This window comes from Drosophila virilis, chromosome 4 (assembly GCF_030788295.1).
Source record: "Drosophila virilis strain 15010-1051.87 chromosome 4, Dvir_AGI_RSII-ME, whole genome shotgun sequence".
Classification (NCBI taxonomy): Eukaryota; Metazoa; Arthropoda; class Insecta; order Diptera; family Drosophilidae; genus Drosophila; species Drosophila virilis.
Genome location: NC_091546.1, coordinates 3,632,748 through 3,657,677, shown reverse-complemented (window position 1 = coordinate 3,657,677; position 24,930 = coordinate 3,632,748). Strand labels below are relative to the sequence as shown.

The following is a 24,930-nucleotide window of genomic DNA, read 5'->3' as shown; positions in this document are numbered from 1 at the left end:
CAGCAAGTCGAATGCAGTTCTTGCTGCGATGACTTGATAAATATTTTCATTGACGCCAACAACAACAACAAACAAGAACAAAAGTGGGTAAGCGCAAGAAATACGTAATTGCAGCAGCCAGAAGCGCCCTTTGGCCCCTTGGCAACTATAATGAGCATAAATCAACATGACTAGCAGTTACCCTGCAGCAGTAACAGAAGCACAAATCTCACATATGCAAACGAAGATATCCAACAATTTGAATTCAATGTGCACGAATGCCTTATTAACAATGGCGATACTATCGCTTAAAACTTCATGAAAACTATCGATACACAATTCTTATATGTTAAAAGTATTTAAACTGCATATAGATATCGAATAGATTTTCTTAATTTTTAAGACTACATTTTTATGCTTCAATGCATCAAATAAATTGATAGATTATTTTGATTAGATGACTTTGATTATCGATAGCTATTATTATCTCTTATTTTCTCTGACATTGATAATTGTTAATTTCTAAATATAATTAGTATTGTTAAATAACAAACATTGAGTCGAAGTTGTTCATTATTTAATAATAACATAATCTGCATATAGTACAAAAGAAATCTACTGGCCAAATTTTACACATCAGCTCTCATACACTTTCAAATCGGCTGCTTGCATCAAGAAATAATAGCACACTAAGAAAACATTTTTCCTATCACGATTACAGGGTATTCAAATGTCTTTTAATTAGAGGCGGCTACACGTTGTATTCTGTTGGCGTAAAACTTTTTGGCTTGGCGTACGCGACGTATGCGTAATCTGGCAGCCAAACGCAACTTTTAATCAAAACTTGTGCAGCGCTCCTTTTGGCAATTAAGCGACAAGAAGTCACTTCAAGTGCAGACTCCGCAGCCAAGTGCATCCCCTTCCTCGTCTAGGTTTTGGAGCCCTCCCTCAACTAACCATACGCGATTTAAAGTTCACTTTTAATTAAGCGATGCGCATCATTTAAAAGTATGAAAATGAGGCAATGCAATATTAATGCACGCACACGACCACACACACACACACACACGCGAAATATGTACGCCTATTCTCGGTTGGACCGCGAATGGGCTATGAAGCGGCCAATGACAAGGACACAAAAACCAGGAGCTAATAGCTCCTTTAATGCCACAGTTTAGTTGCTGCCGTGCACACGTAGAACACATAAAATTATATTTATATATATATTTTTTTGGCAGCAGCCGTGATTATTATGAAGGGTCGAAGGTCGTTTGGAGCAGAGTCAGTGTCAGAGTGGGAGCTGCAGCTAAAACTGGAACTGGAGCTGGAGACATGCCAAGAGAATGTGCTCGTAATTTCATTAAAATTTTATTAGCTCGATATGAGTGCGGGTCGTTATGTGTGTGTGCCGGTGTGTCTACGTTTGTGTGTGTGTTTATGTGTGTGCTCATGTTTTGATATTATTTGAGCAGCTGCGCAAATGAAATTATCACATATGTGCATTTTGTACATAAAACCAACTCTCGTAAGCACTTCTAAACATTTTTTATGGAGCCGCACTTTAAAGCACACAACGCAATGTTTATTAAATAAATCTGACAATATAAAAATAATTTTGTATACCCCATAAATTATGTTATAAATAGCAGAAAATTATATTTTTCTGTTTGGGCACACAAAATCGCAATTTACGACGATTGAAAGCTATTTGATGTAGTATTTCATTGTTGTAAAGATTTCTCTCATGCATTCGAAATAGTTCTCGTAATTGGCTGCTTTGGTTTAAATCAAGGTTGCGAAACACAATGATAATTGATTGTTTCAAACGTTAAGATTCGGTTTGAGAAGCTGTTTAATATGTGATGAGCCCAGGTTTTGGTTGTAGCCTGGCTTTGTCATACATTTGCAAAGTTTTGATGATCCAATTTTTTTTCATATTTTAAATTTAGGTGCAATATTTAGTTGGTATACCCTTGAAAAGAGTAGCATAATTTTGTCATAAAATTTGTGAAGCATAGCAGTAAAGTACTATATTCAAGGGTAGCATCATCAGCCGACTTAATATAGCAGTACATAAACTTTTTTGTTTATCTAAATATTCTGACCAAACTGACAAAACTTTATAAGACTCACAATGCTCACAATCGTATACAAAATCTTGTCAACATCGGAAAACTATAAAATATAGGAGCGATCGCGCGTAAACTATGTTTTTTTATGGCAACATATTCTGTTTTTAAAGATATTTTAATCAAACTCAGCATTTACAAGCTTCACTTTTCTTATATATCTGCAAAATGCAAATGTCAGCCAAGCTATTAAATCTTCAGCATGCCGAATTGATTGAAAACTATTTTGTTGCCTAGCCAACAATAGACTTAACTCATCGTTTAGATCAAATAGATATATTTATCTATAATTTTTGCTGTCATATATCCCCTATTGTGTTTTCGTTTTATGCTTTAATAATGAAAACAAAAGTAAAATAATACAATAGGCTCCGCAAGTGCATAGAAATTTCAATTTAGTTGCATTTCACTTCGATAGTCGAATTTCTAGCAGAAAGTCGATTTTGACAAGCAACGTTCTGGCCATAAAACAATGATTTTATTTCCAAATCAAGGTAATATTTCATATTTTCCATTTCTGTTTAATTATCTGGAAATCAAGCCAAAATTTTTAACGTGTGTGTGTGTGCGTGGGAGTGTATGAATTTGGCATATTTCAAAGTCCATTACGAGGCACGCGCTTATGGCACCTTTGGACGAAGGGCTTTTAATTTACATTTTGCTATTAATTTCAACCTCAAAGGTTGCACACGTTGTCGGTAGGAAAAGCCTGGGAAAACGGATACGGATGCGGAAAAAGGGGCGGGAGCGGGACAGATGTATCAGTGTTGTAATACACAAAGCCGCAAAGCCGAGCATGGGCTTTGCTTAATCCGGGCAGTTAAAGCGGCAGCCACACACACACACACACACACACACACACACACACGCAGACACATGCATAGGTAAGCCCGTGGCCCTGGTTACTAATACAGGCACAGGTTGAAGGCAGCATTGAGCATATGCAGGCGCTGCCTTTATGTTTTCTTGATTGAGTTTCACCTTTTGCATATGAAATTCAATTTAATCAGTTTGCCAGGTCATAGGCTGCCATCCTGTCAGTGTATCACAAACACGCACACACACGCACACACACACCCACAGTGCAGCCAATAATAATGAAGTCCTTTTGTTGTGCCCGACATTGCGTATACGCAATGTACAACTTCTCCTCCACATTTGGCAATTTGCCGACCTCAATAATGTTTTCACTTGGAAATCAATAAATACAAATAACAAATATAATATGTATATATGCTTGTGGGTGTGTGTGTGGGTGTGTGTGTGGGGGTGTTTACATACAGCATCCAAAAGTAAACAGCAACCGCAAAACCAAAAGCAGCGACGGGCTCTTGATGGCCATAAACGGGCAAATTGTATGCAAATAAAGCACAAGCGAATACCGCAAGATAAAAAGCGTCGCGTGCCAACGACCACGCCCCGCCTCCAAATTCAAACGCCCCCTATTCAGGCCCCTATATATGGCTCTAGTATGAACGGGATGTACTACAACAGCTGAAGCAATAGAATCGCTGACGCTGCATTTGCCCAAGCTCCTCCTCAGAAAACATGCCTGAAATATCTATGCGTGGTTGCTCGGCTATGAGCTACCCTATAGACATTTTTGTTTTGAGTTAAAAACATTCTTCGGTTTTTCGATTATTGATTAGTAATAAGGAAAAAGAGCTGATGCTCAATATTTTATTCTAAATGAAAAATAGTTGAAACTCAATAATATATTCAAGCTATGAATATTCCAGGTGACACCGAGCTTAAGGTCTAGCCAGGCCCACCAGCATATAGAAAAATGGCAGAAGTCTTGTGTTTTGGGAACTTTCACAAACGTATCTCCCAGCCGAACCCGATTCTTAATGCCTTAAAGTCGTAAATCTATCCTCGGGGGGATACTGAGATCCAACTTCACAGTGAAACGTCTTATTTTCCAAAATAAAAAAAGAGTTTGACTAGATGTTAATTCATGTTATCTAATAGAAAATACAAAAGCGATGCAAAGAGGTCACCTAGTATAAGAACGGCCTTGTGTTCGTGCTGATCAAAATGATATATAACTCAAGATTCCGTCAGCTTGGCTTATACAACAAACCTTACGAGCGGAAATACCTACAGGATATATTGAGAGAAGAACAAAAACTGTGCGCGTGGCGACAAGACAACTTTTTATTAACTCTTTGGCTCTCTGACCGCAGCTGCGGCAGCTTGAATGCCCGCAAGCCCCGAACCCACAAAGCGGCTCCAAGACTTTCTCTGTGCTTTGTCTCAGTCCCAGAGAATTGGCAAAAAAGTTCGAGACGTACAACTTGTTGTCTTGTCTCGTAAAGTTTGTCCGGTCATTTCTCATTTCTCATGCTGCATGCAAATCATCATCATCAGTTAGCAGGGTTTCGGAGGGATAAATGTGGAAATGGTCGTTTTCTGAGTTTGGCTTTTGATGGTTTTTTTTTTTTGTTTGTTTTTGCAGGGTATTTTTTTCTCATTTGTTGGCCGTTTAAATGGTCGAACAATCAACTGAAATTGCGGCTACTATTGATTTAACTTAAGATGATGGGGCCCTACTATCCTAGCGGCCGGCATATGTTACACACACACCCACACTCACATGCACACACACATATTAGTTCACTTGAAGCACAAGTCCTTTTTGTCTGTTAGTTGACATGTTGTGAGCTTTCGTGCCCGCTTATAATAGCGGCTGTCTGTGCCAAAATTTAATCGCATTTAGCTCATTTAGCGACAAATTGAATTTGCCAGAGCACATCAGAACTCGCCGCGAGCCCTCCGCCAGCCTCTCTTGAAAATGAGAAATTCAATTAAAATCAAATTTTGACTGGCGCGTTACATATTTATTTTGTTTTTTTTTTTCCTTTTCTTTTTGGGTGCCAACTTTAAACAGATTTTCGTTGAGGCGGCTTTAATGCCAATTGCCAGACAAACACACAAATCAGCCCAAAAAATAAATAAGGCAAAAATAATTGAGCCAACGAGATGAGAGCCGGACTAAAAGCAGCTTCGCAACCAGGCTCAGCTCCAGGCCCAGGCCCAGCCCACCACACAGCCCAACATTGACGCAACTTTTATCAAGGACAAGGAGATAATCCTGTTGCCGCTTCCCTCAACATTTTTTGCTCATCATATTTTGTCTATGGCTGGTTCTGGGGGCGGGCCACGAGCTGCGGCTTGAGGCACATCCCTCCCGCAAACTCAATCAACCCAATGCTGATTAGTTCTTTGCGTTCGTTCATATTCGGTCAGTCCTCAAGCGATAATTAGGCGTTTACCAAAAGCTGCAAGTTCTCTGGTCCAAAGATGATTTATGATGTGTGCACTGCAACAGTTCAGAGCCTCTCAATTTGTTATACACAAAGGCAGCTCAAAGCCCGAAGTGCTGCTATGACTAATGCTTTGCTTTTCGCACTAGATCTGCCCAAAGCCTTAAATTATGCGAAATGCCTCTCACTTTCGTCTCTTCTCAGTATCTCTTTTTTTGTGGCTCTGTCTCTCTGCTTGGCTGCTGGACTGCACTTTGCGATGGCCACATACATGTTGGTTATTTCTTTAAAACATTTTCAGACTTTCCATCTAATTTCTCTTGTAATCTCTTTTATTTCTTTTGGTATCTCTTTTCCAAATATTTCCTTACATCTACCTTTCTCGGTGCCTCTTTTAGGATTCAAAGTTTATCATTAATTTCCTTCGCCCAGCTTCACTTCTTTCTTTCTGTCTATAATATGTCTTTCCCCTTAACTGTTTTTTCTTCTTCTAACTCCCTCTCTCTCTGTGTTTTTATCTGTGTATCTCTCTCTCTCTCTCTCTCTCTCTCTCTCTCTCTCTCTCTCTCTCTCTCTCTCTCTTACTCTCTCGCTCTTCCCCTTTTTATACACGAAAGACTCCCACTCTTCAGCTTAAAGTCTCCGACTCTCTTTGGACTCACTCCTCTATTGCTATCTCTGTGTTTTACTTTTGCTGTCTTTTTTATCTTTCTAACTCCCCCTCTTCATTTGTCTCCTCACCGCTCTATCTCTTTTCTTCCTTTTACAAAGCTACAGTTAACAATTGGAGTTATTCTTGTATTCTAAGTTCATCATTAAGTGAATGTTTAATATAGGCATCGATAGTTATCGATGTAGTAGATTAGTAACATGGATGCTCGTGCTTGCTCGTGTTCAAGAGATGCATTTGAGGCAAGTCTGTATGCCGCAAAGTATGCAACACTTGCTGTAGCAGTTTCTTTATGTTAAACCACTCGAGCGCAAATCCCAAAACCATTTCCCACACTACCCTTTACCTGCTAGCGCCCCGCACAAACAGATGGATGCCGCTGTAAGTGAGTGTCGCATTCCCGACCCCCCATCTGCCGCTCGTGTTTTACAAACTGCACGCCATTTGAAACAGCAGCTGGCGACACATCAGCAGCTGTAGCTTGCTGCTTCCACTAAATTTGTGACAAACGGGCAGCTGTTGAGTTAAGTTGCAGTCTCAAATGGCTACAAGAATGCAGGAGCGCGGTCAGGGGCGGAAGAGTTGGGCTAAAGACGAATGCGGTGGCACATGAAATGCAGCCAATGCCATACACAAAGTCGTCCTCATCACAGTCAGCGGTTGGTCTGGAGCATTGCCAGAGGCGGCTAACTGACTGGACTTGCAGGAGAAGTGGGAGGAGAACAACAGAATACTAGCATGGGCGTTGTGCCAAATGAAGGTAGAGAAGAAAAGCCAAAAATTAATTTCCGATAACACTTATCGAATAGAGCTCGCTTGTGGAACCTGATCAATTCTTAATTTCGATAGCTGAAAAACCCAATTAATCTAGATCGATAAATCGATAGCATTGAATTTTTTAACAATTATAATTAACAAACGTCCAAAATTAAGTAAAAATGTTCGATAATATTGTTCTGGCTCACTATTGATTGTCTTTTCAATTTTGCATATTCCAATTTTACAAGAGACCAATGTAGAACATCATAAAAAATAACACTTAAAAGTATCGATAACAGCGCTAAGAATTACTATAAATTGTCTCAGGCATCAAGTGCAGCCACTGCAAAACGTTTTACAGCACTGTTCATTATTTTTTATTTGCAGTGCTGTTAAGCGATTGTTTTTTGTCTATTAACCCCTAAACCATGCTCCTGGCTACGCCCCTGAGCTTAGCGCAGGGAGCCAAATGTTCAATTGATTTGCATGCGCTGCAAGCGAATGCCAAGCTGCGTTTTACTTCCTCTACAGCCAGTACTTCAGCTGTTCCTCTTGGCTTGGCTGGGGCTATTAAGCCGGTTCGGCGAGCGAGGCAACAGCTCGCTTGGGAATTGTAAATCACGTCGAGCGCAAAGCGCAAATTGGTTAGTGAAATATACACACATGGATGTGTGTGAGTGTGTGCTTCGTTTGTGCTGGATAAACTCGCGCTTTACAAACATGAAAGCTGCTCCAGCAGAAAATACTAAAGCAGCAAGAGTAATCTGTTAAAAAGGAGTAGCGCCAAAGGCAAAATGAGGGGGGTCTACAGCGGGCAGGGTGCATGTCAGTGTGTGGCAAGTGGCAGTAAAATCATATTACCCCCATATAGTATACGAATTAGTTGGCCATCTCGAACAGGAACATTGCTGGGACAGGATGCAGGAAGCAGGATGCAGCAAACTGCTCGCACATAGTTTGCTGCTCATCTTCAGCTGTTGCAGAGCTTCACAAGCTACACACACAAATTGGAAATAAAAAAGGCGACAAGCAAGCATTTTACATTGAAGCGGCTGCCACAACATAGTTTGGCCTCAACGGCACATCCTGACAACAACAACAACAACAACAATAAAAGGAGCACCAGCAAAAAACAAACGTCAAATAACTGTCAAGTGAAATGCAGCGCACACGATCGAAGCTGTTTTCCCCTTTCAAAAAATAATCACAATAATTTTAGGGGAGAATACTCGACTAGCAGTTATTCTGTAATTTTAACAATCATATCTATCTATCAAATCTGTCTATATATTTAACTGACAATACGATTTCCCAGTGTTCCACATATTTTTCACGCGCAATGCCGCAAAGTATTGGAACACATATCATTTAATTTGATAAGTAGAGTATCAGTTTGCAGCCGAACAAACATAAAATTGTTTTCTCACTCACTAAGTGAATTGGATTGCCTAATAAACAATTTAAACCTGAAAAAAAACATAGCTTCCCTGAACACTGAAATACGTGAATCTGAAATGAATCAAGTATAAAGAAGCTTTGTAAGTTATAGATATACGATATGTAGATCTTTCCTGAGAAGAACTGGAAGTGTTTGAAATATTTGCACATTGTGAAATATTTGCACATGCAATGCTTCATAATATCTCAAATATATATCGCGCATATCTGCACATTTTAAAGCTACCCATTGAACATATTTTTATGAGTACAGGGTATAATAATCATAAATATTGCACGCTGCTCAGCTTGTTGTGCCCATTATGCTGACAGAAGTGAATGCATGCAGCTGCCATTAAGTATACGCCACGTTGGCTGACAAAAGCCAAGCCCACACAGCCCTCCCCCGAAAAAAAAAACAGCTCATACCCCCGCCGCTGCCTCGTCATATTTACAAGGAACTACATTCTATGGCTGGCTATATTCGAAAAAGCGCCAGCTCGCCGTAAAAATGATTTGACGCCAACGAAACGAGGTTAAAAAGGTGTTACAAGCCACGGCTATGCAAAGAGTATTTAAAGCGCTTCGGGTTGTTTCCACTTTCAACAGCGAAAGTTTTGTGCAGCAGCCCACACTCTGCCCTCGCCCCCAACCGCCCATTTGATTCGCCGGCTTCTTAAGGATTTGGTTTTGTGACACCTTTTTCGCCTTTCGAGCACCTTGCGAAATTAAAAGTTAAATGCGTCAAGTCAATAAAAGCATGATACTAAAAATAAAGATAAAGATAGCTGCGAATGGCAATGCAAATGGAAAAGCATGGAAGGGATTTGCGGAAATCAGTATCAGTGTTGCAAAGCTTGGCTATTTTAAAAATTTCTAGAGAGCAGGAATTATTTTTGTAATGACTGAGAGGAAAAAGTGTTAATAAGCTATTTATATTGAATATTGTTTTAGAAGTGGTTGGGGCTTGAACTTTTGAAAAGAAAGCGATTTAACTTAACGATAAATAGTTATATTTTGTCATATAATAATATTTCGGTAAAAAAAATTATTGGATCACATAAATAAATAACTCAGGGATGTCAATTTATATTGGTCATGATGTTCATTTGCCAATAGGAACAACTAATAAATAAATAATAAATTTTCTAAATATTTTTTCAAGCACCAGCTCGAACCGAACAGACGCAAAATCTCACTCTTCTCTCTGGAAACAAAGCTTATGCTTTTTAGCACTTTTCTTTAGCTTTCTTTGGCACAAAAAGCCAGCTTTTTGTTCTGCCTGCTCAAGAGTTGGCAGCACTGCTCGGCACATTTATGCCCGAAAAATCCCTTAATGCAGCTAGCATTTGCATGGCACCCACGGCAAGCACAATGGCGACACTTCATTTATGTCTTTTGTGCGCCCAATGCGACGCCAACTGTTGGCCGAAAGATAAAAAACAAACTAAAGCTAGACTCTTTAAATAGGAAGCAGAAGTAGCTGGAGCAGTTGCAGGAGCAAAAAATAACTAGGTACATCGCTGGCTAATAAAATGCAGTTTGCTTTTTATCTTTGCCAACTGACTGGCTGCGTTTGCTTTACTAATTGATGCACTGGCATTTGTATATCCTAGAAATTATAAAAAGCAGCCCACAAAGGACACGCTGAGAACTGAGAGTTGAGAGCTGGGGCTAAGGAAATTGCACAGCGTCAATAAACGGAAAGATGGATGGTAACCAAGTAGAATGGCAGTCGTCAGGGACGTATCTACTTATCAATGCGGCTGATTCAAATGCCAATTGAGGCACAACAAAATCACCCGCATCAAATAATTGAAGCCAGTTGCCAGCAGCTCATCCAGCTGTTCGCCATAGCAATCGGGGCTGCGTTTCACTCAAGCGAATATCAATAGAAAGCGCATTGTGCCACGCACAATAGCTAAAAAAAAAAAGCGAAAAAAAAAATTAAAAATTAAAATCAATGGAAAAATATGCAGAGCGTTTTTAATTAAATTTGAAGATCTTTGCCAAGCGGCTAAGCCCAGGCAAAAATTATTACGTATTCGCCGAATGAGCGAGTCAGCGCATTGAAGCGTGGATTATATTGCAGAGCAAATTGTTGAAATTCGGAATGTTAAATACCATAAAAAATAATAATGCAAGAAAAACCGGCGAGCATTGAATACCCTTGTAGACATATGTATGACTTAAGGTGTTAGGGATCTGTGAATAGAACAAAACGGATTTGACACCCAAGCATTTATTTATTTGCTTAATTTTGTATTCGCCTATTTATTTATTTGTTTGTGTCACTTATTTATTGATTTATTTCTTTGTTTCTTGATTTATTTTGTAGGTTGTGGCTGCCTCAGTATTGACTACATCGCAAGTAAGAGGCTCTAGTCGGAAGTTGGCTCTAAAATGAAAACTTGATTAGTTTTGAATAATCTGAATTTTAAATTCCAGAAGCTATGCGAAGTTTGTTGATTCAAGCTCTTAAAACATAGGATAGTAAATACATTATACCATTTTTAACAATGCGTTCAGAATATAAAACAAACACAAATTAAAAGCTAAAAGTCTAATATAAATACACAAATTAGTATTAAAAATTGGGTATTTTATTTGCCAAGTTTGCTATTAAAGAGTTTGATTAGAATATCTTGAAAGTCAACCTACTTTTTTATATAAACACTTTTTTTAAGCTCCTATAGAACTATATGAGTTAGTCTGATTAATCTGCAGTTGATTCTAATCAAGTTCGGTCTAGATACCGTGTCATGGCTACAAGCAGAAAAATCCAGCTAAATTAACCTAGTTAATCGCATTAAAACTGTTTAAACTTTAAGGCCTAAAAAAAAGTTAACCTTGTTATGCATTGCACATTCGTGACCCAGTTATAACAACGCCCATGGCAAAGGGTATACAAATTAAAAGCGATTTGTTTCAAGCATTTTAATTGCAATTGTGCGGCTCGCATTGAAGCGCTGCGAATGCGAAGTGCAAATTAAATTTTCATTTGCAAATCGGAATCGGAATCGCATCTGGCTGGGATTTAGGGCGCCCGTATGGGCAGATGACCCGCATATGTCAAATAAGGAAATTAGTTTGGTAAATTCTTGCACCAAATGCCAGGCAAAACATATGCATATGTGAGCAAATGCATTTATTTCCGGTCTTGAAGCGAGTGCTATGTTGCACGCACACATACACAAGCACACGCACACACGCACACACACACACAAACAAACTCACAGGGAGGCACTTGCTTTTAACACTAATTAGTCAATTGATGTATGTTCAATTTGCTAATTTGCCAATATCCCAATTGGAAGCCGGTAGGCAGTTAACCAATATGCTGGCCTTTGCTGCCCTATGTGCAGGGTCCCACAGTGCGTATGATTAATATTTAATTGCATTATGCTTTTGCAACTAGAGTGCTCCACTCTCTGTCTGTGTGTGTGTGTGTGCTTGTCTACGTATTTGCCCTTGTGTGCGTGCAATTTAAATGGCATAACAAAATTAAATTATAATTTATATATATTTTACATTGGAAGCACATAAAGTGCATCCGGTTCCTCCAGCCCTCAGCTAGGACAATTTTGTGATTGGCCACAACCAAAAGCCACACGACTGGAATCAATAATGACAATAGACAAAACATATATTCACTTCAATATCATGATTACATTTGAGAGTTTTTGTATTCAAGTTTGGTTGTGGGTATGCGTTTTGTTTGTCTAACTGCCAGATAAATAGCCAATAGTCAAAGCAACAACTGGTTGTAAATTGTGAAAATTGCGCAAAGTTCGTGTCAAGTGCAAAATTCACTTTGAAAACCGACAAGACTTGAATTTAACATTTCTTGTTAGTTTTTTGCACAACTAAAAGATGTTATATAAATACAAACTTTCTACTAGGTTCGAACCAGCGCGCCTGCAAAGATTAGGTTCAAAGTTGGAAGCCCGGGCCTGCCAAAATCAAAAACCTTTTGGTTTGTGGCTCGATTATAATATATATATATGTATATAGATGTATATTTTTTAAATTGATTAGCTTCTTGGCTGACCAAGGCGACTCTCAAGCTCAGCGGTGACCTTTGTTAGCAAGTTTGTCCTGTCCCTGGATGAATGCTGCCTTTGGGAATTAAACTCATGACCTTTCGACGCTGGGCACAGCTTTGAACTAGTCCTGTTCGAGGTCATTTCGAAGCTAAACGCTTGCGTCAACAGTTCCATTTGCAATTTATATTTCACTCAACAATTCTAAATGACGCAGAATTTTAAACTTCAACTTGTTGGTAGATGTATATAATTTGTTATTATAATTTATTATCAGGCAAATTTGTGCAAGCACATGTATTCATAGAATTTGCTATGAATATAAAAAAATCTATATTCAATTACTTGTGTAGGGGCTGTAGCTGGCTCAACCACCCACTCCGCCCACCACTGGAAGCTAATCTCAAATCCCATGCTTGCCTTATACATATTAATAAAAGTTTTTCTGTGCCCGTGCAAAAATCGAATGCTGAACACATTTTCCGGACGGATTTCAAGCGATTGCGGCAGAGACAGTTGCATAATGCACTTCGAACAGGACGTGCGGGTGTAGAGGAAGTTACAGAAGGGGAGAGAGCGAAAGAGAGAGAGAGAGAGGAAAACGGAAATCGAAATGTAATTTGTTCGCTGCACAACGCAATGATCAGCTCCAGTTGACAGCTGGCGGCCATGGCAGCTGGCAGTAGATGTGACAGTCGTTCATGTGGCAGCCAGACTACGAATGTGGCACGTACACAGGCAACGAAGAAGGCCTTGAAGTTGAAGCTAACTCGCCAACAGCAACAGCAACAACAACAGCAGCACGAGATGGCAAGGCTCAACGCAAAGACAGAAACGCAGCGCAAATTCACAGACAATCTGCTGTTGCCAGGACCTGGGCATAGAGCTGGCCGCGTGACACGAACAGGCACGAGTCGAAATATTCGGGGCTTGTGTTCACAAATCAAATTTCACAAATGTACATTAAATCAAATAAGCAAATAATAATGCAACAGCAAAATATATTGCTAAACAAAAATGGTAAATTGATCACGATTAGCTAGCGTAGCCGACTACGAGATGCCCTGTGTACACAGCTCTGAAATTCCTTAAATATAGCATACTAACGTTCTCACAAATATGCACAACAACACACATGAGCACACACTAACACAAAGGCCGAATGCTTCTTTTTCTTACTTTACTTTTTAAAGAATTTAGTCGTGAATAACTTCGGTATTTACTGTCCGATCGTTATAAAGATGACACTGAAATATGTGCATGTACGAAACTTCAGGAAAACAGCTGCAGGAATTCTCCACAATTCTTAATACACCTCTTTAACATTTTGGATTGCCTACTCTGACATTCTCCGAAATGGATGAAAAATAGCCAGATATATCTTCTCTTAGAATGGAAGCTGACTTATTTTACCTTTAACTGACATTTTATTCTGCTCATACAAAATCGAGTCGAATTGGGGTAAAGAGACTTTTTGTCTTAATAAATTGATAAAGAATAATATCGTACAACAAATATTCGCTAAAGTTTATAAACAACATTGGAAAGTAATTGTTTTTTTTTTTTTTTTTTTTGTTTTTAAATTCATATTTAGTATTAAAATTTGTTGAATATTAATAATAATTCCACACGCGGCATCTCCAATTGCAATCAAGTTGGCAGCGCTTTGGCTTAAAGTTTGGTCAGGGTTTTTTTTTTTTTTGGTATGCTTTAAATTTGTGCACATCTTCCGGCCAACTTCGCTGCAATTATGTCACACAAAATGTTTATCCTGCACATCCTGCCATAAAAAACAAGCTAAACACTTTATTTATTTGGTGCTGCTCGTCGTTAGTTCTCAAAAGTTTTCGCATTAAACGAAAGCAGAGTTTGCCAAACTATTGCAATGAAAATAGCACAGACGACAACAACTACAACAACAGAAGCAGCAACAGTATGAAGAAGCAGAAATATTAGAATAAGAGATGCAATGCAAACAAGAGAGACAGGAGAGGAAATTGTAGTCGAAAGCGCCCAAAGGTAAGATACCCCGTTTCGAGGCCAAAATCAGCTGAAAGCAGTTGGACTAAAGAACCTCCTGAGGTAAAGCTTTAGATTAATGAGAATATATATATGCACATCCTATACATGACACCATGACACCAGCTTATCGACTTAAACAAAATTAAATTTACTTTATAACAGACCTCGAAAATGTACTTTAATCAGGGCTGCAAAACGCTTAATCGATTGACGATTTGAACCAGCGTGAAGCTGGTTTCTTACATCCTTCGACATAAGTTTATTTTAGTTTATAGAATATGGGACTCGAATTTTGGATTCAAAACGTTTGTATGCTTAAATAATTTTTTTTTTTTTTGCACTGCTCACGTAACGCATTTAATGAGAAAATGTTCATACCCAATGCAAGTGACTAAAACGCCAAAAAGCAGGCAACAGTTGGCCAGGCGCCCGAAAAATTAAATGCTGCCTTTGAAGTGCTTGGACTTGAGCAAAGTCTATTTTAAACACATTTCAAATGTTGCTGACTGTGCATAGAGTGTGTGCAAAGTGTGTGTGTGTGTGTGTTGTGGTGTGTTGTGGTGTGTATGTTGAGTTGCTGCCAGAGTCAGGCACAGTGTTAACTCTGAGCTAGCTGCTTTTGTTGCTCCTGCTGCTGCTGCTTCAATACACTTTAGCTTAAGTCTTGAGCAGGCCTGAAGTTGACTTTGGCCTTCGATAAGTCAGGCAGAAATGGATCAAAAGTCAGGAACACAACAAACAGAGAGACAGAAAGAGAGAGAGAGAGAGGAAGGTCATACGACGGGGCGAAACTACATTCATTGGGTCAGCGGCGGCACAATTTTTATTGGTCATTAGTGCGAGCCTCTATCGGGCATTCGTAAGCATTTACACATCGTTAAACTTTCATTTCCGGCAAATTAAGCGCATTCTACGTACCTTCTGTCTCGGCCCAAACACAAACACACACACACACACACACAGACAGAGGGTCGCAGAGGCGAGGCATTATTCACACCATGTCCTCCCCCCGACTGGGTACCCGTTCGGCTCTTTGTCAGCAAAACGTGCACTGGGCACACTCAGAAAAAAATAAATAGCCTGAAATCAGACGTACATTAATAAAATCGCCCTTGAATTTAGAAAAATAATATTTAAAACAAATCGTAGCTTTTAAAAAAGCACAAAAAAAGTCTTAAGAGATAAAGCTTTTAAAAATATATACATAGAACTAATTTTGTTTTAAGCAGAAGATATAAGTATTTAGATAATTACAAATTATGCTACTAAGAAGTAACACATATTTTCCAAGACGTTAAAAAAAATGTTGAATATATTTTAAATTGAGAAAAAATAGGAACTATTTCAAGAAATTATTTTAATTTTATGGCAATATATTGGGGAAAATTTTTTTGAGTGCAGGCGCAGACCGCGCTGGCCAGGGTCGCGTCTCATCTAATGACCACAACAAACCCCGCCCCAGGCACATATACAGATGTATTTATATATATATATATATATATATATATATATATATATATATATCTATATACCGGGTCATATTTAATGGACAGCAAGCAAATAGCGACACGCCCCGTGGGCGGCATATTCGCACTTTTGTTTGCTTTTCAATCAAAAGTCAATAGCAGAAGCGACCATATAAAAGGCAACGCAAGAATTGTGGCCGCTCCGCTTCAGGCTCGGTCTATTGTGCACGTCATGTCCTTCTGGGCTGTGAGCCGCGGTTTAACGCCACCGGGCAAGGTGGCGCCCATGCTGAATCCCAATCAACGCCAGTTTCTGGAGGATGAGCTGCGCTATCGTGAGAAGCTCAAGATGCTGGCGGGCGGCACAACCATCGAGGATGGCTATGTACGCAAACCGGATACCGTGGATGATCCGTTCGAGCTGGACAAACATGATGCATTCTATCGTGCCACCAAAAGTCTGCTGGTGCTGTTCCAGATCATGGGCGTAATGCCTTTGATACGTAATCCACCGGTGAAGAACATGCCAAGAACTGGCTACACCTGGACATCCAAGCAGGCCATGTGGGCCATGTTCATTTACGCCATCCAGACGACAATTGTGGTGCTGGTGCTGCGCGAGCGTGTGAAAAAATTCATAACCAGTCCGGACAAGCGTTTCGATGAGGCCATCTATAATGTCATATTTATCAGTCTGCTCTTCACAAACTTTCTGCTGCCCATCGCCAGCTGGCGTCATGGACCGCAGGTGGCCATCTTTAAAAATATGTGGACCAACTATCAGTACAAGTTCTTCAAGACGACAGGCTCAACGATTGTGTTCCCAAATCTGTATACGGTGACCTATGTGCTGTGCACCTCCTCCTGGCTGCTGAGCATCGCCATAAATCTTTCGCAGTATTTTCTACAGCCGGACTTTAGCCTATGGTACACGTTCGCCTATTATCCCATTATAGCCATGTTGAATTGTTTTTGCAGCTTGTGGTATGTGAATTGCAATGCCTTTGGCACGGCCAGTCGTGCCTTGTCGGATGCACTACAGGCGACGATACGAGGCGATAAGCCTGCCCAGAAACTGACAGAGTATCGACATCTGTGGGTGGATCTCAGCCATATGATGCAGCAGCTGGGTCGCGCCTATTCCAATATGTATGGCATGTATTGTCTGGTCATTTTCTTTACCAGCATCATCGCCGCCTATGGCAGCATCAGCGAAATTATCGATCATGGCGCCACCTACAAGGAGGTGGGTCTCTTTGTCATTGTGTTTTACTGCATGTGCTGGCTGTTCATCTTCTGCAATGAGGCGCACTTTGCCTCGCGTAAGGTAGGCCTCGACTTTCAGACCAAGTTGCTCAACATCAATCTGACAGCCGTTGATACCGCCACGCAGAAGGAGGTGGACATGCTGCTGGTTGCCATCAGCAAGAATCCGCCCACCATGAATCTCGATGGCTTTGCGAACATCAATCGCGAGTTAATCACCACAAACATATCCTTTATGGCCACCTATTTGGTTGTGCTGCTTCAGTTCAAGATCACGGAACAGCGCAGATCAAACATTGCTTAACAGATTATCTCGACAACTAATCGAAGAGCTTGGAACACTTTCTATGGGTACACTCAAAAAAAGCAATAGATACCAGAAATAGGCATATTGATTTGTAAAACTGCTAAAATAGTTTTCAGATAATAAAAAGGTAGCTTAATAAAGAGTGTCAAAGCTTTATAATATAGGAAAATATATATAATATTGCCCAAATGAATCAAAGGAAGCGCCGTCGCCTCACCTATCCAAGCGTGGGCAACAGGAGGAAGTATGTGCAATACGGAGGGTTAGGAGAGTGAAGAGCAACAATCGAAGCAAGCGCAACCTCACAATTCCTTTTGTTCGTATATTCGATATAAAATTTTCTAGTTAAGTCCATTTTGTTTGATTCGGCCCAATAGGTGAAGCGTAATGTGCCACAGACCTGTACACGACTACAGTGGCAACACTTACTTGGGCATCCACATGGACAGGGAGAAGATTGAGGCGTTGCTGCTAAATGCCGAACTCCAGATAACATACAGCGCCGTGGTGCGCTACGATGTGGATCTGCCCGAGTACAAAACTATAGATGGTGTCAATGTTGGCTCAGAGCCGAACGAATATCAAATAAATCCGGTCATGTATATCAAGGCGCTGGACATGCTGTTCAATTGTCTGGCAACGAGGGGCGCAGATTTGCATTCGGTGGCCGCTATTAGTTGTGGAACGCATCATCATGGCGCCATATACTGGTCCCTTGCCGGTTTTCGTGCGCTCTGTGGCCTTAATCCAAAAATGCGCCTACACGAACAGCTTAAAGAAACGGCATTTGCCTTGCCCACGCTGTATTGGATGAACGACTCGCTTGAGAAACAGTGCATCGCCATGGAGGATCTAGTCGGCTCCATTGAAATACAAAAAATAACGGGCTCCAGGGCCTCGGTGCGCATGACGGGCCCCGAAATCCGTAAAATCTATGAGGACTATCCGGAGAAATATGAGCAAACCGTACGCATTTCGCTAATGAGCAGCTTTCTGGCATCGCTGCTCATTGGAAACATAGCGTCCATTGATTACACCGATGGCTCGAAGATGTGTCTCTTGGATATAGGCAATAAAGTCTGGTCGCCCGAGTGCCTGGAGGCATGTGCGCCTAATTTGGAATCACGTCTAATGCAGCCAATTGCCACAAATCGGCTGCAAGGACGGATTGCCAATTACCATGTGAATCGTTGGAATTTTCGACCCGACTGCATGATCGTTGCCGCCACGCTGATCAGTGCCAGCATGCTATCCAGCCTGAAGGATCAGAGATGTTTTTTGATTTTGTCATTGTCCAAATCGGACCGCATCATCATGCACTTTAAGGATCAGCCCCTAGTGCACGAGGGCAATGTCTTGTGCCATCCGACGATGCCCGATGAATACATGGGCTCATTTTTCTTTCGCAATGGCAGCGCGGTGCGTGAACGCATCTGCCAGGAGGTGGCCCAAGGCAAGTGGTCCGTCTTCAATGAGATGTTAGCCGCCACGCCCAAAGGCAATGCGGGCCACATTGCCATACATTTCGATGAGATGGAGTATATACCGGAGGCGTGTGGCTCACTGCGCTGGGATAACAACATTAACGAGCTATCGGAGGAGGCGCTGCACGGACGCGAGCGATTCCCAGAGCCCAGATTTGAGGCTCGCGCCGTCATCGAGGGTCAGTTGTTGCATCATCGTGGCGTTGCCGCCAGCATGGGCGTGAGCTTCTGTCCGGAGACCAAAATCATTGTCACGAACGATTGCTCCAGGAATGATAGCATATTGCAAATAGTTGCCGATATCTTCAATGCATCCGTCTACCGGCTGGAGGAAACGTCGGAGGCGAGCGTTCTAGGTGCTGCCTATCGTGCTCGCTATGCCTTCTATCAGTATCGTGAGGTCAACTGCAATTGCCGCAGATGTAAAATACGCCGTGGCAGGCAGCCGCAACTCAGCTACGCTGAGTTTTTCCAACGCACTCCGGACAATCTGAAGCTGGTGGCTGAGCCAACGCCTGGCTGCAATGCCATCTACGATCCAATGATCCAGCGCTGCATGCGGATGTGCCAACTACTGGCTGCCAGCAAATCCATCGACGAGAGCCGCATTAAATACAGCGACGACAACTCACTCCGGCCTCTTTAAAGGAGCTCACATAAATTTCACCTATTCAAATCTAGTTATTGCAATAAGTCCAAAGTCAAATAAATAAAGTTAAATTTAGACCCTTGTCTATTTGAGGGCACCATTTTCCTATGAATATTGAACAAGAATAATGTTGCCACATTAAGATGCAAACTTGATGTCGACGTCGAACTATTAACAAAAACCCAATTCTTCTGAAAATCGGATGAGATTTGATGACCTATGTCTACATAGGATAAGTAAGGCAAGTTATCAAGAGTGAAGATATTCTAATCTGTTTTTATTATAGTAGAGCCTAAATACCAATTTTTGCGAGTCTAGCTCTCATAACAACCGATATATGCTCAGAATACATAGACCTTTACTCGACATTTATCGATATGCAAGGCGAGTTATCAAATATCTGAAAAAAACTGGACTACACAGATCTCGTAACACTAGCTGTTAACGACGGGCGAACAGACAGGCATGTCTAAAAAAAAACCTGAGCTCGTTGTCCTGATCCGGAATCTGTATACTTTATGGAGTCGCAACTGCCTCCTGTCGCATGTATTTTCACAATATCAACCGCATCTCTGTTCACTATAAAGCTAAAAGTCCGCATCCCAGCCGGAGAGCTCATCCGGCGGCTCGCTGGGATCACAGGGAAAACGATCAAAGTAACGCACGTCCGTGGGATGAGCGATGGGTCGCACAAAGGGCGGTATCAGCAGCTGACTGGCAAGGCCATCCCAATCGAAGCCCAGAAACCATCTAAACAGTAGCAGCAAAGTAAATACGAAGCCCAGCTGGATGTAGATCCACACTCACTTGTGCTTCTTGATGTCCTGTATGCCGCCAGTTTGATAGCCCAGACGCTCGGAGGGTACATCCCGACACAAGCGCTTAATTAGCTGCACGGCCCAGCGTGAGATGTGCTTGGGAAAGGTGATCATATCAATGCCTCTAAGGATGAGATTGTACGTCTGCATGGGATCGGGAGCGGTAAAGGGTGGACTGTTGGGGAAATAATAAAGGATCTATTAACTGGAATAGGTAGCTCAATGGCACTTTCCCTGCCAGACTTACGCGCCATTGAGCAGTTCGTGAATGAGTATGCCCAGTGCCCAATAGTCCACGGCGCGATCGTGTCCCTTGTTCAGTATGATTTCCGGCGCCACATACTCCGGTGTGCCACAGAACGTCCACGTTTTGGCGCTATTGCCAATATACTTGGCAAAGCCAAAATCCACCAGCTTCACATAACCGCGCTCATCCAGCATCAGATTCTCGGGCTTCAGATCCCGATAGAGTATGCCACGTGCGTGCAGATACTCAAAGGCTTGCAAAACGCAGCCAATGATAAACTGTGCCGCATTATCCTCAAAGGAGCCGTGATCGCGCAGCATGGTCCAGATTTCGCCGCCCATGCATGCCTCCAGCAGCATATACACATATTTCTCGTCCCGGAAGGTGCGATAGAGACGACAGATGAAGGGGGAATTGGAGCTGAGCATAATACTGCGCTCGCTATAGATGTGATCCTCCTGCTTGGTGTCCACAATGTGCCGCTTCTTCAGGCATTTCAGCGCGAATATATCCTCACGGCCCTGATGATGCGCCTTCACCAGCTCGACACGTCCAAAACCTCCAATGCCCAGCGTGCTGACCACCTCCAGGTCAGTTAGCTTTAGATCCGGATACTCCTGTTGCGCCTGCGCACCAAATGCCTCCTCATGTTGAGCCTGAGCCTGTTTCATGGCCAGCATGCGATCCTCGTCTCCGTAGTCCTTCTCCTTGAGCTCGCACAGATCCCCAATTAGGCGCTTAAACGAATCCCTATCCAAGCTGAGACACTCCACGCCCGGCGCCAGGGCTATGATATTCGCCGTACGCTTATCCTCATTGATGAGCGCCTGTTCTCCAAAGTAATCCCCGCGGCTTAAGGTGCGCAGCTCTGTTTCCTCCAGCGCAGCGGGCGTCAACTTCTGCGTAACCCGAACATTGCCCTGCGAGATGAGAAAGAAGCTGTCGCCCGCAGTGCCCTGGCGTATGATATAAGTGCCCGCTGCATAGAACTCCAATTCCAGAACATCGGCTATCTTGGCCAGCAGTTGGTCGCTGAGATTACGCAAAAGCGGCACCGACTTCAGGAAATTCACGCTATTCTCAATGCGCTGCAGTCCGGTGCGCATCATAATCTGCTGAAAGACGCGCCGATCCAGCACCCAGACACGCGCCGCCTCGCTCACCACCCGTATGGAGGCGGTGCGTGTGCAATTGTAGAGTATGGCCAGCTCACCGAACGCCTTGCCCGGCCCCATCTTGTCCAGCACTTTGCCCTGCTGCATGACAGCAAATTCACCCGCCGCGGATACATATAGATGAGCGCCCACCTCACCCTCACGAATGACAAACTCGCCCGCATCAATGCTCTTCGAGTACATCGAGTCCACCAGTTCGCGCACCTGTGAGGCATCAATATTCTTCAGAAAATCATTATCCATGATGGCATCCTTGATCTGCTGCTTGGCGCTGCAAGAGGTGAAGGTTTTTATTGAACGTAACGTGTCGGCAATTAGTCTGAGACATTATTAGACATTGCAACCATGTCGCTGGACTCCTGCGGCTTATTAAGACGGCATCAAAGCTCTTTGCCACCTGTCCGGCTCTATGCATAACTAGACGTCCTTTTCGTGAAACTATTTCCTTTTGGACGTCAGGCAAAGTCCCAATGGCATTTAGACTTCAGCCGTGTGAAGCCAAGTCCTTCATATATTTTTCCTTTGTACTCCGGCAGCTTCTAAGTGAGTCGAGTTCGACTGCCCTTACCTAATTTAATGTTTTTTTCGGGTACCTGTTGGGCGGACTTGAACCTTAACCTAAACCTGTGCTGATCCATGGCTACAGCCCTCAGTAGTTGACTAAAGGTCGGCTCACCTGAAATCCTTGTCATATTTAGGTATGGTTGCGCTGTAGGATTGCTGTTTGGACTGCACAGAGCTTTCAGCGGATACACCCTGTTTTTTTATAGCCGCCAGCAGCGGCTTTGGACGCAGCTCCACAGACGCCGCCACATCCGTTTGTAATGCATTTCCCGCTGCTGTTGTTGGTGTTCCTGTTGTTGCTGCTGTTGCTGAGTCCTGGCTTAGCGCCTGCGGTTCGAGCTCTGTGCTGGCGACCGGTCTCGCCAGACCGCAGGCGCTGCATACATGCTCCTGCTCTCGACTGCTGCTGACCACGTCACACTGTTCCGGTGGCTGTTGATGCTGGCTGGACAAGCTCACATGATTGTTGGTGGTTTGCTGCAGCACACTCTGCATGGAATCAAACGGAATGACAATTGAAAGGCGTCGATTAATCAATTCGACAGCCAATTGAGCGTTCAATTAGCGACACATGTGATGCAGCTGAGACTCAATTTCCAGCCAACAGCCAATGACCCTGCCCATGCCATCAAGTGGGGAGGGCGGGGTACGACCTTCGCCTAAATTGGGCCAACCGTTATTTTGTGCGTCATCTTATCTTACACGGCGCGTAAATAGCATGCAAAAATTGACACCAAAACGAAAAAAGGCGTAAAGATAAGACTGCCAAAATCTGAACACGGCTCGTATATATATAGCCGAAAAACTAGATAAGCCAAAAGTCGCGACACCCCGGCATTCCCTTGGCTAAACACACACATTTCTGTTCTACAAATTATTTACATAAAAATTAGCAATTCAAAAATTGTCTGTATACCCTCGAAATAATAGGGAACAAGAGGTATATTGCTTAAGCCGCGTCTTCTTATAATTGATTGTCTCCTTAACAACGAAGATCCGAGTTCGAAAACCGACCTAAGTCGTCACGAGAATATTCACAAATTGTTCCAATGGGTATGCGACCCTGATCGGCTGCTTACAGGGCATCTTATAGTCGCGCACGCTTGTCCAGTGCATTTGAACTATTTTTATATTTTATTATTTTGTTCATTTTTGTGGCATTTGCTTTATTCTCTTCTGGAGTGCGCGTGCTGGCGTCCGTCGAAATTATGGAATATAGCATGGTATTTATTTACACCAAACAAACAGACAGCTCGGCGAATGAGAGAGGGCCGACTGCGGGGGGAGGGAGGTAAACGCACGACGCGACTTCCAGCTGAAGTCGGACTCGCATACGCAGTCAAAGCTAAAGCCGATGGTGATCCGGCAATTAGCAGCACACAGCAGCAAATCCCACAAATATATCTGTATCTGTATCTTCATCTCCAGCTGTATCTCTGTATCTGTATCTGTATCCGACTGTGGTCTCTCTGCGAGCTAAGCGCGCAACTTTTGCTCTTTGCGCGACGGCGGCATGGAAATCTCACGAAGAAGTGCTAATCGCTTAGCTCAATAAAACGCTTTACAATTCAAATACACACGCACACTAACACAAGCCGGCAGCTACGATGAGCAATGCCAAATGCTGTTCAAGTACAAAATTAACAAGAAGGAACCGCCATTTTAGTGAGGCCGAAGTAGAAATACCCTTTCGTCAGAGTCAATTTTCATTAATTAAACTTAAACAAATCTGAGACTCGAAGAAATTACGTGTTCTTGTCCTCGTCAAACGAATATAAGTAATAAAAAATGTTTACTTTTTTTGAGCTGGTTGAACCCCCAACTTTGTGCATAATGTCGCGACACTTCGCCCATCTCAATAGAAAGAATAGTTGACAAAACAACCAGAACAAAAGAATAACTTTAACTACTTATTATTTAGTTATCATTATTATTGTTTTGTTTACTTTGAATAGCTAACAACCCAAATATATAGAGAAAACCATATTTGCTTGATTTGAACCGGCGACCTCTCGCTTGTCAGTCCGACGTTTAAAGACTAACGAAGTCAGAGCGTGACGAATAAATAAATATATATATATAGAGTCCTAAAACTCTAAAAAATAGCCTCAAAATTGAGGTACTAAATTTACATAGTTGTGAGTACTGAGCAGCCATACATTTGTATACCTCATTGGCCTATAATTCTCTACTTCAAGACGTTACATATTTTACTTATGAATTGTAATACCCAGCGCAGTCGAGAGTCTATTCTCTCTCGTACCCAGAATAGAACCCAACTGAATGATAGCCACAAGCTGCTAGACTAGATATCACCGGACTGTTGCAAGGCCATAGGGCAGGGGTATCTACATAATATCTAATGTTGTCTGCTGTCTATTAGATAGTATCTAATATCTGGTGCTTAGCTGCGGCTGCTGCCGTGCTTGAGATAACGACTGGCGACGCAATTGATGATATGAGAGTGTGCGAGCACACTTTCAGATACTTTTCTGTATCTGTACGCCACAAAGCGTATACAAATTAGTCGAAAACAAGAGAGAAAAAAAAACAATTGTTGCTGCTGGTGTTACCGTGCCGTTATCTGCGGCGCGACAACAATAAACAAACAATACAAACGGCAAACAAAACAAACAAACGATGCACAAT

At 42.1% G+C, this 24,930-nt stretch overlaps 4 protein-coding genes across 6 annotated transcripts in view; 2 read left to right on the top strand and 2 right to left on the bottom strand.

Moving 5' to 3' along the window:
- Window positions 1–24,930, bottom strand: part of ds (dachsous cadherin-related 1) — a 221,045-nt gene that overhangs the window by 163,759 nt on the left and 32,356 nt on the right. The gene's annotated exons all lie outside the window — the stretch shown is intronic.
- Gr21a (Gustatory receptor 21a) lies at window positions 15,986–17,481 on the top strand. The gene has a single exon (XM_002052829.3). The coding sequence runs from the start codon at window positions 16,004–16,006 to the stop codon at window positions 17,339–17,341; it is 1,338 nt and encodes a 445-aa protein (XP_002052865.1). The 5' UTR covers window positions 15,986–16,003; the 3' UTR covers window positions 17,342–17,481.
- On the top strand, window positions 17,541–19,551 carry LOC6628366 (xylulose kinase). Its single transcript, XM_002052830.3, has one exon. The coding sequence runs from the start codon at window positions 17,732–17,734 to the stop codon at window positions 19,472–19,474; it is 1,743 nt and encodes a 580-aa protein (XP_002052866.1). The 5' UTR covers window positions 17,541–17,731; the 3' UTR covers window positions 19,475–19,551.
- The window catches only part of Pkg21D (Protein kinase, cGMP-dependent at 21D), a 37,489-nt gene continuing 32,292 nt past the window's right edge, over window positions 19,734–24,930 (bottom strand). For both annotated transcript variants that reach the window (XM_032438179.2, XM_002052831.4), the window contains exons 2-5: window positions 22,394–22,770; window positions 20,543–21,988; window positions 20,285–20,470; window positions 19,734–20,227 (exon numbers count right to left, since the gene is read on the bottom strand). In XM_032438179.2, coding sequence (XP_032294070.1) covers window positions 20,065–20,227; window positions 20,285–20,470; window positions 20,543–21,988; window positions 22,394–22,770 — 2,172 coding nt within the window. In that variant the 3' untranslated portion in view covers window positions 19,734–20,064. The remainder of the gene's footprint in view (window positions 20,228–20,284; window positions 20,471–20,542; window positions 21,989–22,393; window positions 22,771–24,930) is intronic.

What these genes read in the sequence shown, in the direction of transcription:
- Gr21a (XM_002052829.3), top strand. Translation starts at nt 16,004, where the DNA reads ATGTCCTTCTGGGCTGTGAGCCGCGGTTTAACGCCACCGGGCAAGGTG.
- LOC6628366 (XM_002052830.3), top strand. Translation starts at nt 17,732, where the DNA reads ATGTGCCACAGACCTGTACACGACTACAGTGGCAACACTTACTTGGGC.